At 37.6% G+C, this 16913-nt stretch overlaps 4 protein-coding genes across 7 annotated transcripts in view; all 4 read left to right on the forward strand.

Annotated features, from left to right (window-relative positions):
- The window catches only part of LOC132199002 (zwei Ig domain protein zig-8-like), a 153269-nt gene extending 151197 nt beyond the window's left edge, over window positions 1–2072 (forward strand). For all 4 annotated transcript variants that reach the window (XM_059623370.1, XM_059623371.1, XM_059623372.1 and 1 more), the window contains one exon: window positions 775–2072. In XM_059623370.1, coding sequence (XP_059479353.1) covers window positions 775–932 — 158 coding nt within the window. In that variant the 3' untranslated portion in view covers window positions 933–2072. The remainder of the gene's footprint in view (window positions 1–774) is intronic.
- A 489-nt stretch (window positions 2073–2561) lies between these two features.
- LOC132198625 (lysosomal alpha-mannosidase-like) lies at window positions 2562–7325 on the forward strand. The gene is made up of 16 exons (XM_059622753.1): window positions 2562–2715; window positions 2902–3086; window positions 3608–3793; window positions 3844–4052; window positions 4112–4248; window positions 4309–4442; window positions 4502–4721; window positions 4778–4977; window positions 5033–5226; window positions 5286–5488; window positions 5542–5767; window positions 5894–6011; window positions 6064–6355; window positions 6407–6652; window positions 6712–6861; window positions 6921–7325. The coding sequence occupies exons 1-16, from the start codon at window positions 2626–2628 to the stop codon at window positions 7215–7217; spliced, it is 3087 nt and encodes a 1028-aa protein (XP_059478736.1). The 5' UTR covers window positions 2562–2625; the 3' UTR covers window positions 7218–7325.
- A 550-nt stretch (window positions 7326–7875) lies between these two features.
- Window positions 7876–12113, forward strand: LOC132198644 (lysosomal alpha-mannosidase-like). The gene is made up of 16 exons (XM_059622795.1): window positions 7876–8036; window positions 8240–8424; window positions 8484–8669; window positions 8729–8937; window positions 8992–9128; window positions 9180–9313; window positions 9374–9596; window positions 9652–9851; window positions 9902–10098; window positions 10150–10352; window positions 10405–10630; window positions 10726–10843; window positions 10911–11202; window positions 11254–11499; window positions 11560–11718; window positions 11775–12113. Exons 1-16 carry the CDS (start codon window positions 7944–7946, stop codon window positions 12063–12065), a joined length of 3099 nt encoding a protein of 1032 aa, XP_059478778.1. The 5' UTR covers window positions 7876–7943; the 3' UTR covers window positions 12066–12113.
- Window positions 12114–12727: 614 nt separating this feature from the next.
- LOC132198637 (fizzy-related protein homolog) lies at window positions 12728–16819 on the forward strand. The gene is made up of 9 exons (XM_059622786.1): window positions 12728–12883; window positions 13166–13577; window positions 14276–14473; window positions 14842–15168; window positions 15230–15454; window positions 15509–15641; window positions 15839–16002; window positions 16061–16258; window positions 16353–16819. Coding segments are annotated over exons 1-9 (1701 nt in total). The 5' UTR covers window positions 12728–12881; the 3' UTR covers window positions 16395–16819.
- The last annotated feature ends 94 nt before the right edge of the window (window positions 16820–16913 follow it).

Consider the following 16913-nt stretch of genomic DNA (forward strand, 5'->3'; position numbering starts at 1 on the left):
AAAAAAATTGAGCATGAGATCATTTTTGACAATTTTTATGAAGAGAAAAATCAAATAGATTTACAAGGTTCAAGCATCAAGTTTGAAAGTTGTAAATTTATAAATAAATCTGAAAATTTGTACGATCAAAATTAATAAAAATCGCCCCAATGAAATTTGCGAAATAAATTTAATAGACAGCCTAATTTTAAAGTTTAAGAAAGTATTTAATTAAATTAGTTAAAATTGATAATTTTATTTTTTTTATCTAAATAAATTTATTTTTTATTATTTTTAATTATTTTTCTCTTTTTATATAAATTACGAAAAACAGTTTATCAAACTTTTATTTAGTGCAAATATTAAAAGCTTTTTGTTAACGCTGCGGATTTAATAATTATTTTTTTATTACAAACAAGGCAGGGAGTGACACATTGATAGGTTAAATCAATGCAATTGAAATTATCATCTGCTCAATCTGCTGTGAAAAATTGTTTAATTTAGAAATCAAAAATGCATTAAAAATTGAAACCTAAAATTCCAATTAAATATGAAATAAGAAAACAATTAAACTGAAGTATTGAGCATAATTTTCCTGGTCGACCCGAAACGTAGGAAAAATTAATTCCCTGACATTTTCGTCCCAAAATTACCGGCCAAAAATAGCTCAGCGCCGCAAGTGCCGAACAATTTGGCCAATTGCACCCTTATAAGCTCGGCGTGCAGAGCAAATTTGATTACTCAGGCAGAGGCCAGCGGCGAGTTGCAATAATAAAACGCTCGGTTGGTTTTCAGCCGGAGACGAGAAGCCGGCCGCGATGCAGCACGGAAGCAGGACCTCGAGCTCGCCGTCGCCGCTGGGCTCGCTGGTGCCGTGGTGCACATTTTCCTCGCTGCTGGTCACCTACTTGACGTGGCTGCGGCCCCAGAGAAGACTGCTGCTGGGCAGGTGATCTCGTTAAGAGGAGCAAAACACCTAGCTCGAGAGACTGCACCCTAATTACCCACAGCCACCCCTCCTCAAGCAACCCCCAGTTTTCTTGTTGAGAAAAAAAATAAATAACGAGAAGAAGAAGAAGAAGTGTTAGTTGTTGTTGCCCGGTCGGTCGGTTTGTTTAAGGATGTGTTCTCGATCGGGAGATGAGTGAATTTTTGTTCTTTTGTATTTTTTTTTCTTGAGATTAAGTGGCTCAGCGTTTTAATTGGATCGTAAGGAGGAGTGCCGCGCGAAGAGGGTCTGATTTTAATTGGATCGTCGCGCGCATAACGTCTTTTTTTTACATAATTATTGAATTTTGCATCTGATCGAATGATTTGTGTGGAAAAACTCAATCCGAGTATTAATCAAGAAATTTTGTGCGTGTACCCGGATAAAACTCCCTAAATTAGGGGTTGAATGTGGTGTAATTATCTCGATTTTTGAACGTTTCGCGACCTGGATTCTCGATGAATGTCTCTCGTTCTATTACTCAATCTTCACTTCGGATCGGAAGAATATGTGTAAAAATTGTACTTTTAAAACGCTGTATATATGTAACGACGGAACTCTGGCGTAGATTTAAGGAAACTGCATAATGTACATTTGATGCGCATTCGTTGAAATATTATGATTGTCTGGTTCCGAACGACTTGCTATATATTTTTAATAAAAACTTCTTTGCGTTAATAATCTTGTTGCTTCGGTCTAACAGATTTTAAAGTGCGTGTAATAATCATTATTAGTTGTAAAATTATCCATTTGTTGTGAATTAACCCTTGTAAGTTTTCCTGGAACTGCAACAAAAATTTAGATCAATTTTCAGCTATTGTGTTGATTTTCAACGATGTACGAGCATAACTTATATAAATTGAATCGAAATTTGCGAAATTTGACTCATGTACAATAATTGAGTAATAAATGTATAATACGGTTATTGTGCTCAAAGAATTTAAAAAAAAGAGAGAGAACGAATTCTTATGATTCGCAATGGCAAGGAAATTTGAATGTTCAGCCAGAAAATGAGTTGGAGGCAACTTTGGTTTCTTTTTTGGACTGTAATTCAATCAATTGCCAAATTATTTAATATTTTTTAAAAATAAAGTTTGAAACAAATAATATGGCACATGGGTTTCTACTTTTTACAACACCACCGCGTTCAGCAAGACCTTATAACAAGATCAAACACGTTTGTTTACTCAAGTTTATTGGCGGTTTTATGAGTTGTTTGATTGCAGAGCCAGATTCCTCAAGATTGAACTAATAAGCCAACAAGCAATCTTGGTTTTATTACAGAATTTATTGTGATTTTTTTTCAGTTCCATAATTGATCTTAAATTCTAAAACTTATTTAATTTTGTAAAAAAAATTAAAAAGGTCTTTATTTAACCATTTGAATTTAATTTTAAACAATTTTTTTTTGCTGCTGAACTTTATTTCTTTCTGATTAAGTGAGTTTGATTTTAATTTTTGCACCCGCCACCCGGTATTATCAACTCGCCTATTTAATCGATTCTGCGTCCAAGGCAGTTACATTAAATTTTACTTGCGCAACGCACTTCACTTGAAGAATCTGAATCGATTCGTCACCGTCAGTAATTGAAATGATACTTATATAAGTGAAGGTAAAACTTGAGTCTAGTGCATTTGCTCTTTAATGGTCGGACGAAATGGGCGCTCTGGAATTTTCATTGTTGCTCGTATTTGCCACTTTTGTGGCGGGTTCTCCGCTTCCTAAAGCAACAACCTGTGGTTACGATGTACGTGAACGTTTTCCATTGATACTTATTTAAATTTTATTAAATTTGAATATTTAATTTAATTCTTTAAATTTAATGTCGCACACCTATGGTGTTCTCTTTAATAAATTCAATTTAATTCTTTATTTATTTATTTTTTGAAGAAATTTTTATTCGTTAAAAAAGGAGTTTTTATTAAAATTTTAGGCCTGTCCAGTTCCCAATCCCGACTTGATCAACGTGCATTTGTTTCCGCACACGCACGACGACGTTGGCTGGCTCAAAACGGTGGACCAATATTATTACGGTCACAAAAACGACATCCAAACTGCAGGCGTTCAATATATCCTCGATTCTGTTGTGAATGAACTTCCGAAAAATCCAGACAGAAGGTAATTAGATTGAACAAAATGGCACTGCAAAAGACGATTATGAAATTCAAGGAAATACTTATCCTTCGATGAAAAAAATCATTTATTCAAATAACAGCTCTACCACTTTTTGTCATGGTCGGCAACCCTATTTTAAGAGCTACTTCAAGCTTTTATACAAAATTTAAAATTTTTAATAAAATAACATTTATATAATATTATTAATTTCGCTCAATTTAAAATTATATTTAAACATATTATGTTAGTATATTAACTAATATTTTTTAATAAAATAAATTTTTTAAATTTTATTATTATTATTTTCTCTTAATAATCGGCAAGCAGTAGGTTTGCTCATGAAATAGGTTTGCAAACCATAACCAAAACAAGAGAAGCAGTTTTATTTTTTTATATAAATAATGATTTGTTAAAATAATGCTACTTTATGTCCAAGAAGGGCATTGGTACTTCTACCATGATCAATATGTTAAAATTATTATAATTATTCAAAATAATATATTATTTATTTTGCTCACTGTCAGATTCATTTACGTTGAGACTGCCTATTTGAGGCAATGGTGGAACCAGCAGACGCAAGAAAGCAAAGAAAAGATTGAAGCTCTCGTAGCATCGGGCCAATTGGAAATTATCAGCGGTGGATGGTCAATGCACGATGAAGCAGTGACCCATTATCACTCCATCATAGACCAATTTACATGGGGATTTAAGTAAAAATTTTTTTTTAGATATTCAAAATTTATTAGGATTATTATTTTAGAAACATTGACGACATGTTTAATACAACTTGCGCTCGTCCGCACGTCGGATGGCAAATCGACCCCTTTGGCCACGCAAGAGAAACGGCCTCAATTATGTCCCAGATGGGCTTTGACGGACTTTTCTTTGCCAGACTGGACGAGGCGGATAAAATTAACAGATACAAAAATAAGGAGCTGGAAATTGTTTGGAAGGCCAGCGCAAATCTCGGTATAAAATGAAAATAAAAAAATGTATACAATTTGAAAGAAATTCTAAATATTATGCAGGCTCAGCTGCCAGTCTTTTCACGGTCGCTTTTCACGATTATTACCACGCACCTGAAGGTTATTGTTTTGACGTAATTTGCGATGATGACCCAATAATTGACGACGTGAGAAGTCCAGATTACAATGTCGATGCAAGAGTGAGTTAAAATAATACGCACGCAATTAAAGCAAAATTTTTTTTATATATATAATTAAAGGTTCAGGATTTCATCGACTATATCGAAAGGCAAATCCAGTATTTTAAAACAAACAACATTCTCGTGCCGATGGGCCAAGACTTCAGTTATCAACAAGCCAGCTATTGGTTTAATAACATCGACCGACTCATTAAGTGCGTTTAATTATGCGATAATTTCAATTTGAATTACGTCTTGAAACTTTGGCTTTAAGATACGTGAATGAGAGACAATCGACTGGCTCAAGGGTCAATTTAATGTACTCCACGCCATCGTGTTACTTGAAAGCCTTGCAAAATGCCGATCTCAGCTGGAAGACTAAGGAGGACGACTTTTTCCCTTATTCGAGCGACGATTACAGTTACTGGACCGGATATTACACCTCCAGACCGACGCTGAAATACATGGAAAGGAAAGGAAATAATTTTCTACAAGTAATTCATTTTTTTTTAAATTTTGAGACTCTCGTAATTATTTTTAATTCGTCAAGATTTGCAAGCAACTGAGCGTTTTGGCCGATCTACGAGAGGAAAATTGGGAGGATTTGGCCTCTTTGCGCGAGGCTATGGGAATAATGCAGCACCACGATGCCATCACCGGCACTGAAAAGCAACACGTTGCCGAAGATTATGCTTTGAGGCTGCACAGGAGCATGGAACATTGTCACGTCACAACCGACAAAGCTCTCAAGTATAATTAAAATTACACGGAAAAAAATATATAATAATAATCTGCCAATCCAAAGTAAAATTGCGAGCAAGGGTGTGCAGGAAAATTTGGAATTCAAGTCATGCCTCTACTCGAATGTCAGCCAGTGCGATATATCAGAAAATAGCGACAAATTTGTAGTAACCCTTTACAACCCTTTGGCACAAGCGTCGACTTTGTACGTTCGACTGCCTGTTTTGGATTTCGTTTACGAAGTTCGCGATGACACTGGTATTATTAAAATTTTTTTTTAAAAAGGAAAATTAAATTCATTTTTGTAATTTTTTTAGATACACTAATCACCGAAACACAAATGTTGAGAATTCCGACGCCGATTTTAACTTTGCCTGGACGAGCGAGTATTGCAACTCAGGAGCTGGTTTTTAGGGCGACTGATATTCCTCCGTTGGGCTACAAATCCTATCACGTCACCAAAACAGCAGCAGCTTCTGCTCCTGCAATGCCAACTAATGATTTCGTTATTAATAATGATGTAAGCTCGTTAACATCTCTGGTCATTAAATTTCAGTTTATATTTTTTTTTAGGTGATCGAAGTCACTTTTAACCCCGAAACTCATAAATTGGAAAGCGTGAAGGATATTCAAAAAGACAAAACTTACTCGCTCAGCCACGACTTCCAGTATTATGAGGGTGTGGAAGGAGATAATTCTGTGGCGAGCGCACGTGCATCTGGAGCTTATATTTTCAGACCTGTCAATCATCAGAAAAAACCGATCACCAACAACCCACCCGCCACTGAAACTTACAAAGGTGGAGATTAATTTTTTTTCTAATTTTATAAGCCCCTGATCAAAACGAGCTAGGCAACCCGCAACGTCAACAGATGCTTCAGGCTGCCTAACTTTCAAAATTTAATGTAATTTATTTCACTCAAAGGTCCATTGGTTAACGAAATCCACCAAGTTTGGAATGAATGGGTCAGCTCAGTCGTCAGGATTTACAACGGATACAACGATATCGAAATTGAATGGACAGTCGGGCCGATTCCCATTGAGTAATATTATTTAAAAAGTAATTTAAAATAATAATTTTGAAAATTTTTAAAGCGATGATATTGGAAAAGAAATTGTGACTGTTTACACTGTTGGCGGATGGGAAACAAATGGAAAATTCTTCACGGACTCGAACGGACGCGAAATTCTGGAGCGTAATCGCAACCTTAGACCAACCTGGGACTTCGACCCCTCCTTTGAACCTGTCGCCGGAAATTATTATCCAGTAACGACGACCATCTCTCTGAGAAATTTCGCCGCGGACTCTGCAGGCGAGGAATTCGCAGTTCTCACCGATCGTGCTCAGGGTGGTTCCAGTATTGAAAATGGAACGTTAGAAGTCATGGTAGGACAAAAGAAATTAAATTTTCAGCATAAATTAAATTATTTTGCCCAGTTGCACCGCCGACTATTGTTTGACGACGGCAAAGGCGTGTACGAAGCCTTAAACGAGACTGCTTTCGACAAAGGCCTGGTTGCGCGAGGAAAGCAAATTCTGTTGTTCGGCCAAACTCAGACAAGCCCCACTTCAATTTATTTGCAAAGACTGATATCCAGGGAAAATATGGTGCTCGCACCGTGGGTCTTTCTCACTCCGACCATTCTAAGTAGTTCAGAGTGGATTTCCAAGTACAACACTCTGGTGCGATAAATAATGCTTTTTTTTAAATAAAATAAAATTTACAATAATTTTTTTTCTAGTATTCGGGACTGAAGAAAGAAGTTCCCGGCAATGTGAATATCCTCACGCTCGAGCCGTGGGACGGAGATAAAATTTTGGTTCGTGTCGAGAATTTCATGGAGCAAAATGACGACCCTGAACTTTCACAAACTGCATATTTGCCCATACAAGTATAAAATTTATTTTTAATTAAATTGTAATTTAATCAATTAGTAATTTGCAAATTCAGGGGTTAATCGACAGAATAACTGATAACTTGGAAATCCGCGAAACCGTCCTGGGGGCCAACCAGTGGCTCGAAGATAGCGTCAGGTTGGAATTCAAAGTTGAGGGAGAGGACGGAAGTCAGCAACTTCCTCGGCCGGAGCCGGATGAGTTCAAGACAAACATCACGCTAAATCCTATGCAAATCCGCACATTCATTGTTCAGCCACCAACCGGTGGCGCAAACACCATTGCCCCGAGCGTGTTCAGCTTTGTGTCTATTTTTGCACTAACTCTGTGGAAAAATTTGGCCCAATATTAAATTCAATCCAAAAGTTAACTGTTTTTAATAAAATCTACTAAAAGTGTTCAATGTAAAAAATTATGTAACAATGCGAAAAAAAATAAACAACAGAAAATTATATCACCTAGTTTTTAATCAGCTCTAGTCTTTGTCGGTCTTTTTATATATTTTTTTATCAGATGTACCACAAAAAGTGACATATAGATAAAGATTAAACTATTATCTACCAAAAATATGTTTAGATAACAAGTTAACGTTATTGTCTCCTAATATTTACTCATTGATCAACCGAACGGTGAGCATTTCTTATACCTTTTTTTAGAATACACAAAATCACTTTCAATATAATTCACTGAAAATATTTGCTGTGCATTCAAAACAGGGAGATTTATTATTCTTTGCAAAAAGGGTGACAAAATTTAGAGACAAAGTTATTGTAAAAAATTCATTTTTCACAGATTAATTCGATTAATTCAATCTTTTGCAATATTCGTTAAAACTTACCTAAATTTTCAAATTAAAATGTAATATTTTCCCAACTGAAAAAGTAAATTAATCGTTTTTCGATTATCAATTCAAATGTATAACCAGAGAGATAATGGGCATATCTTTACGAGCCCACCACTTATTTGCCTAACAAGCAAAACACTTGAAAGACAGATTATTTTCCATAATAAATAAGAGGTTACAAAAGAGTTAAACTGATAGACTGCAGGTGCATTTGCACTGTGACCTCTGCGAGAGATGGGTGCGTTAAAAATTGGCTTGGCGCTGTTTTGCGCCACCGCGTTGGTCAACTCATCACCGTTGCCAAAGGCGGAAACTTGTGGATATGCGGTAAATATTGAACATTTTAAACGCAAAAATTCATTATTGTGTTTCAAAATTATACGTATCATGATTTTATTTATTTTTTCAACTCCATAATATACCATTTTCTTTGATAAAATTAAAATATTGAAAAATAGTTGAAATTTAATTTTAAATTAAAATTTTTTCAATAAATATATTGATTGGACAATTTTTTTACTAATTATTAGTCGTGCCAAGTCCCTATCGAAGGAATGACAAACGTGCACCTGATTGCACACACGCACGATGATGTGGGCTGGTTGAAAACTGAGGACCAATATTACTATGGCCATAGAAATAACATCCAACTAGCCGGTGTGCAGTACATCATTGACTCAGTTATTTCAGAGCTCCCGAAAGACCCGTCCAGAAAGTAAAAAAATATTTAAAAAAAAAAAAAGAGAAAAATAACTATTTGATTTTGACTTGTAGATTCATTTACGTTGAGACCGCTTATTTCCGTCAGTGGTGGGACCACCAGCCACAGGAAATTAGGGAAAAGGTCGAAGGGTTGATTGAGTCCGGCCAGTTAGAGATCATCAGCGGCGGATGGGCCATGCACGACGAGGCTGTGACCCATTATCAGTCTATTATCGATCAGTTCACATGGGGATTCAGGTTATTTTTTTAATTTTCTTTTCATTTTTCAACATTTTTAAATATTACGAAAAATGCAGGACGATCGATGACATGTTCAATACAACTTGCGCGCGTCCCAAAATCGGCTGGCAAATTGACCCCTTCGGTCACGCAAGGGAAACGGCCTCAATGATGGCCATGATGGGCTTTGATGGACTTTTCTTTGCCAGACTGGACGAGGCCGACAAACGAAACCGATTTGAAAAGAAAGAACTGGAACTTGTGTGGAAGGCAAGCGTAAACCACGGTAAAATAAAATAGAAAAAACTGGGTTATTTTCTAAATTTTTGCAACAAAAAAGGACCGTCATCATATCTGTTCACAAGCGCGAACCACGACTTTTATTATCCTCCAGCAGGATTTTGCTTTGACATTCTTTGTCGGGATGACCCAATTATTGACGATTTGTACAGTCCTGATTATAACGTGGACGCCAGAGTAAGATTTTATTATAAAAAAATATAATTCACAAAAACTAATATTTTTAAGGTTGACGGTTTTATTGAATATATTGAAAGGCAGAGCAGCTACATGAAAACCAACAACATTCTCGTCACAATGGGCACCGATTTCAGCTACCAGCAGGCTAGCTACTGGTATGACAACTTGGACAGGCTGATCAAGTAAAAATTTCTTTCTTTCATAATTATCTTGTATTAAAAATAAAAATATTTTAATCTTAGATATGTAAATGAGAGGCAGACGACTGCTGACGGAAAAATTAATTTGATGTACTCCACGCCATCGTGCTACTTGAAGGCCGTGCAAAATGCGGGCCAAACTTGGACAACTAAAGACGACGATTTCTTCCCTTACGCAAGTGACGATTACAGTTACTGGACGGGTTACTTCACTTCTAGACCGACCCTCAAATTTATGGAGAGGAAAGGCAACAATTTCTTGCAGGTCAATTAATTTCAAATTTTTTAATAAAATTTTTTTAATATTTCTTTTTGATCAGATTTGCAAGCAATTAAGTGTTTTGGCCGATTTACGAGAGGAAAAATGGGAGGATTTGGCCTCTTTGCGCGAGGCCATGGGAATAATGCAGCACCACGATGCCATCACCGGCACTGAAAAGCAGCACGTTGCCGAAGATTATGCTTTCAGGCTGCACAGGAGCATGGAACATTGTCACGAAACTACCAAAAACGCCCTAAAGTAAAATAATTTATTAAATTTATATTAATTTAATTTAATTTTACTTTTAGCAAACTGGCAATGAAAGTAGAAGCTGCTGAAAATCTTGAATTCCGCTCCTGCCTTTATTCGAATATTAGTCAGTGCGACGTGTCTGAAATCAGTGACCGGTTTGTGGTCACCTTATACAACCCTCTGGCTCAAGCTGCGTCTCCTTTCGTCCGTCTACCTGTCCGGGAATTTGCGTACCAAGTGCGAGATGAAATCGGTACGTTAAAAAATGAATAATATTTAAAATTGACAATTATTTTTAAAAAAGGTGCTGTGCTCTCAAACACGCAAATGATAAAAATTCCGACACCTGTTCTCACCATTCCCGGACGAAGCAGCCAAGCAACCCAAGAATTAGTGTTCCAAGCCATGGATGTTCCTCCGCTGGGATTTAAATCTTATCACATTACGAGAACAACAACCCCTCTGCAGCCACCGTCTTCCGTCAACGAATTCACCATCGCTAATGAGGTGCAAATTTCAAATTGAGTAAAAACATAATTATTTTTTTTAATTATTTAAGGATATTGAAATTACTTTCGACCAAGATACAAATACGCTCTCGTCGGTGAGAGATATCGCGGCCGACAAAATCTACTCCATTACGCAGGACTTCCAATTTTATAAAGCTCGCGCAGGAACTAATTTGCAGCCCAGCACACGAGCGTCCGGCGCTTATATTTTCCGGCCTCTGGACCACAAGAAATTCCCTGTTTCAAACAGTCCCCCTACTTTGGAAACTTACAAAGGTACAACGTTTATTTTTTAATTTGCTAAAAAAAATATATTATATTAAGCATGTAAAAATAAAATTAGTAAATTAAAACAAAATAAAACATTTTAGGCGACTTGGTGAATGAAATTCATCAAACGTGGAATGAGTGGATTAGTTCAGTAACAAGAATTTACAAGGGTAGCAAAGCCATTGAGCTTGAATGGACTGTGGGGCCAATCCCTGTAACGTGAGTTAAAGAATTATTTAATTATTGTTCATACTCTTTAATTATATATCACAAAATTTGTTTATAGTGACTTGCAGGGAAAAGAGGTCGTTACCCATATGAAATTAGATGGCTGGGAAACGCTGGGCAAATTCTACACCGATTCGAACGGACGAGAAGTTTTGGAGCGCAACAGGGATTTGAGGCCGACGTGGGACTTCAACCCCGAATTTGAACCGGTGGCTCAAAATTACTACCCGATCACCACGACGATTTCTCTGCGAAATCACGCCGCCGACAACAACAATGAAGAGTTTGTGGTGATCACGGACCGCGCTCAGGGAGGATCGAGCATAGAAAACGGAACTTTGGAATTAATGGTGCTAAAAATTAAATTTTAAAATATAGTAAATTGAATTTTAATTGCAAAGCTTCATCGCCGGCTTCTTTTTGATGACGACAAAGGAGTTGGAGAAGCTTTGAACGAAGAGGCATTTGCCGACGGTTTGGTTGCTCGGGGGAAACACATTTTGCTGTTTGGACAGACCCAGGATCATCCGACGTCGCTCTACAAACAGAGGCAGCTGACCAGAGATAACATGGTGTTGGCCCCCTGGGTTTTCTTGACCCCGACAACCCTCGCAGCAACAGATTATCAATCAAAATACAACACTCTAGTCAGTGATGCATTTAATGTGATGGGAAAATTAATTAATTAATTATTTATTAACACACAGTACTCCGGATTGATGAAGGAAGTTCCCCCGAATGTAAATCTGCTCACATTGGAGCCGTGGGGAGGTCCCGACGGTGACCAAATCCTTGTGCGGGTTGAGCATTTCTTGGAACAAAGTGACGACCCTGAACTTTCAACTCCGGCCTTTGTTCCCATAATGGTATTTTCTTAATTTTTTAATAAAATTTAATTTTTAAATCGTTTAATTTGCGGTAGGGCTTGATTGAGAGGATCAATGATAATTATTTCGTTCGCGAAACCACTCTGGGAGGCAACCAGTGGCTTGAGGACAACGTCCGGCTGGAGTTCAAGGTGGAGGGCGAAGATGAAGTTAGCCAGCAGCTGCCCAGACCCGACCCCAGCGAGGACGCAACCAACATCACGCTCAACCCCATGCAAATTCGCACGTTCATCATTCAATCGAGAAGCGGTGCAATTTCAAATTTTCCTAATTTGATCAGTTTGGCTGCTCTATTGGCGCTTGCCTTGTGCAGGGCTTTTTTGTAACTAGGTAGAAAGTAGAAAGTTTTAAATTAATTATATATTTTATAAGTGCATGGACTGTTTTATTAAAAAAGATTTTTTTCCCAAACTGCTTCCAAGTAATAATGGAAAAAATATGAATCTAAAAAGTGGCTTTATTTAATATTATAGTATTTTAAAATACACTTTCATGTAATTTATAAATAATTCTGGTGAAAATTTTTTCATACTTTTTAACATAGAATTATATTATAATTTATCGATAAATTATTCAATTGAAAAAAAATTCACTAATTAATTCCAATTTTTCGTCTCTACTATTCAATTTTTTTTTTCATCTTTTTATTTGGAAAATTTTTATTAAAATTATTATTGTCATAAATTAATACTTTTTGCCTCTTGCTGTATGTGTGAGATTGCAGAATTCATCATTGATAAGAAAGTTTTTGAATTTTTTAGATATTACGTATTTTTCAAATCATTTACCATGACAACTTTTATTACCATTTTTCCTGGACCTCACCAGATTGGTTTTCTCTCCTTCCTTCTCTCATGTCCCATGTGCTGTTAATTCCACATTCCTTCACCGCCACTTTTCAAACGTTTTGGCGCTCCGACGCGGCGGCAGTGAATTGAAGCTGAATCTCGCGCAGGTGCGCATGCGTCATCGTTGAATGATGCTCAGTTGTTGGGCACAATGGAAACCAGTGTTTATTTGGCAACAACAATGTGCATTTGAAGAGAAATTCTTTTCATTTTTCCTCCCTTCGTCACTTTCCTCCGGAGGTTGTGCACTCAAGACCTTTCTCAAGTGCCACTGCGACGACTGAACCATTAAAAATGTAAGTATTTGGTCCGGAGATGCCAGAATTCGAGCCTCACAATCACAGGCCCTTTAACCGAATTCTTCGCGGATGTAGCGAATTCTCCCAAGAATACGTTCGCTTTCTCGCTATTTTCGTTTTCAAAACGAATCAACCGTCAGAATTTCCCATTCGGCTCCGAAATCCGTCGAAATTTTGGTCTAATAAGCTGAAAAAACGTCTCTTCGGGCACACCTTTTCCTTTGGCTGGCTTTTAACCCAATTTTTGTTAAATTTATAAAATCGTATTTCCCACTTCAGGCCGATCCAGAAGCGCGGCGACAAGATGAATCAGCTCTTCGAAAGGCGTCTGATGATGCACGTAGCCCCCGTCCAGCAGCAGCCGCAACCTCAGCAGTCGTACTCGAGGAACCTGCAATTCTCGGCCATGAGGAACGTCGCCGTGAGAAACCTGGAGCGGGACTTCGACGCCGAGAACGAAAACTCGTACAACAACAGCGGCGAAAACTTCACGAGTCCACCGAATTTTGTGGACAACGAGGAGCAGCTTCGCGGCCAGTCCCGACAACTCACCTCCGTGGTCACAATGTGGTCCAGCAGTTCCTATTCGGCGTCGCCCAACAAGGCGTCCCCCAAGCAGGACGTCTACAGCGACAGATACATCCCTTTCAGGCAGGGCAACAACTGGGAGACCAAATTTCCCATGATTTCGGTGAGGAATTTAATTCTAATTTAAATATTTCTGCGCCTTATTTTCACATAAATCAAAAAGTAATTTCTATAATTTTATGGTTTCTAAAAAAGAAACTGCCCAAATTATTTTGTAATTTTTATAATTTTCTTCTTGATTTTTTTTACCAAGTTGAATCATTAATTAAATTCCCAACAGCAACTGATTTTAATAGATTAAGATAGACAATCGAAGTTTTTATCATGTCTGTTGTATTCAAATCAAATTTAAATTGGCGACAACAATAACTTATAAATAGATTATTTTTCCTTTTATTTTGAGTGTCCGGCTAAAACCCCTCAGGCGCCACTAATATTTAGTATTTTAAATAATCATTAGGCATTTAAAGTTCCCCTATTAAATCACTGACGACAACAACAAATCAGACATTAATCAGTTATAAAGGTTTTAGCGTCTCGCCTTTATCGATAAAAGCAATGATTGCTGATAATCGCTCGTGACGTCGGTCATGAAAACAGTCTTTGAACTTGTGGAATGCGCGACCGTTGAAACATGACATTAACATTGGGTGCTTATTTCTATAAATAATGCATGACGATTTTATTTAAATGTAATGCAAACCGCTGGATATTTTTGTGTTTATTTATTCAAGGCGTCCGTTATTATTATTGTGAATAATTTAAAGTGCTCGGAATTAATGAGCGTGGTCATTTCCCCAGGACGAGCTGGCCAGCCAGGACAACAACAGGAATGGTTTGAGCCCGAAGAGGAGCAAGGAGAGTGACGGAAGCAAGGACGGAGCAGCGTACACTTGTCTACTGAAAAATGAGCTTTTAGGCACGGAAATTGATGACGTGAAAGCGCAGACTGATAACAAGAAGCAGACGGGGCCAACCGAAACAAACAACCTCTTTAGGGTGGGTTTTCAGTATTTTTCACAAATGCAACTTTTAAAACATAAATTAGTTAACATCATTGTGTTAAGAGGAATTTTGCTTCACTTAAAACAGACACTCTTAAAAAATATTTTAAGAACACAATTTAAATTAAAAGGATACAAGTGATTTGATTATTTAAAAATTTTAAAAGAAGACCTCGGGCTTTTTCTTCGTTGAAAAAATTATTTTGGTATAGCCTTAGTTTTTTAATTAAACAATTTTTCAACGAGGAAAAAGCCTGAGTTCTTAATTTCCATGATCATCTCCTTTTGTGTCAATTTCTTCAAACAAATGTTTAATAATTGTTTTGAATAAAACCATAACTATTGATTTTTTTATAATTACAGTATAAGTCACCGAGGAAGAATTTCCTCATCAACGACAGCAACTCGCCATACTCCCTCTACCCTGTCAGTCCAAAGAGTCAAAAGCTGTTGTGCTCGCCTCGAAAAGCAACCAGGAAAATATCACGGATCCCCTTCAAAGTACTGGACGCGCCTGAGCTGCAGGACGATTTTTATCTCAACCTGGTCGACTGGTCGTCTCAGAACGTTCTGAGCGTCGGCCTCGGCAGCTGCGTCTATCTGTGGTCGGCTTTCACTAGCCAAGTCACAAGACTCTGTGATCTCTCCAGCGACACAAACTCAATCACAGCCGTCGCATGGAACCAAAGGGTATAATAATTGCCTCAAATATGTTGCTTTGGCTAATTATAACTCTTTTTCTTTCTCTCAGGGAAATCTGGTTGCGGTGGGAACGAATCATGGATACGTTCAAATTTGGGATGTTGCGGCCAACAAGCAAATCAACAAATTGCAAGGCCACTCCGCCCGTGTTGGTGCCCTCGCTTGGAACGGCGAAGTCCTCTCCTCCGGCAGCAGGGACAGAGTCATACTGCAAAGAGACGTCCGAACGCCATGCCTTATTCCCGAAAGAAAGCTGGTCGGCCACAGACAAGAGGTCAGAATTCTATTAATAATTCAAAAGAATTTAGCTCAAAATTGGTGTTTGTAGGTGTGCGGCTTGAAGTGGTCACCCGACAACCAGTATCTTGCCTCTGGAGGCAACGACAACAGGTTGTATGTGTGGAACCTCCATTCCCTTCAGCCAGTCCAAACCTACTCGGAGCACTTAGCAGCTGTGAAAGGTAAAAAACAGTTAAAAAGAAATTAATAAATTAAAAATTAAGCGTTATTGTAAATTAAATCATGAAAACTTTAACGCTATTATTTTATAAAACAAAATTTCTTAAATAATTAATAAAGTATTAAACAATTATTTTATAAAAATATGATGGCCAAATGAATTTTGCATTTTATTGATTTACTAAAAAAATAATTGCAGCAATCGCCTGGTCACCGCATCACCACGGCCTGCTGGCTTCTGGTGGTGGCACGGCAGACAGATGCATCAGGTTCTGGAACACCCTCACTGGCCAGCCTATGCAGTGCGTCGACACCGGCTCTCAAGTGTGCAACCTGGCCTGGTCAAAGCACTCTTCAGAATTGGTACGGTTGATTTTAGTAAGAAATGTGTGTCCATTATTAACAATCCTCCATTTTTCAGGTGAGCACCCACGGCTACTCACAGAACCAGATACTCGTTTGGAAGTACCCAAGTCTGACCCAGGTGGCCAAGCTGACTGGTCACTCGTACCGAGTGCTCTACCTGGCCATGTCTCCGGACGGAGAGGCTATTGTGACTGGAGCGGGAGACGAAACTCTCAGGTTCTGGAATGTTTTCAGCAAAGCAAGGTCACAGAAAGTAAGTACTGTTGTTAATGTCACATTTTATTCTTAAACAAACAAAATTCTTTAATTAAAATTTGCGGCTCATTAATGGGTACAAAATTTTTCAGGAGAACAAATCTGTGCTTAGTCTATTTAACAACATCCGATGAGTGCCCTGATTTCCCAAATCATACATTTCCTGGAGGAAGTGTTCCCCGTCGTTTCAATAGTTATCATCTACCTGCGGTTTTTTTTGCATATTTTCGCAACATATTGCGTGATCGGTTGCTGCTCGTTTTGCGGAAAGAGGTTTTATTGTCTATATTATATTCCAACTTCTATGTACATTTGCTATCAGAAAAAGAGAATCTTTATTATTTCGCATATTATGCTATTTTACGTTTACTGTGATGTGTGCTCGAAGAGTCTGTAGATGATTTAATAAATGTACATAATTCAAATTGTTCCGAATGCCTGCTCACAAAACGACAGGCTGTATAATTTGTGGGGAGTTAAGTTGAATAAGAAAACAAAAAAAAGTAATGTAATTGAGTTGCTAAATAAATAAACCATTGTCAAAAAGGGATAAAAATTATATATCTGCATATTATTGCATTCCCCCCTCATAATGAGTAGCCAGCTTAATTTCAGTTTAGTGAATCACGTCTGAGATCAGACTGAAAGAAGTT

Source organism: Neocloeon triangulifer, unplaced genomic scaffold (assembly GCF_031216515.1).
Source record: "Neocloeon triangulifer isolate White Clay Creek 2 clone unplaced genomic scaffold, ASM3121651v1 ptg000013l, whole genome shotgun sequence".
In the NCBI taxonomy this organism is placed as follows: Eukaryota; Metazoa; Arthropoda; class Insecta; order Ephemeroptera; family Baetidae; genus Neocloeon; species Neocloeon triangulifer.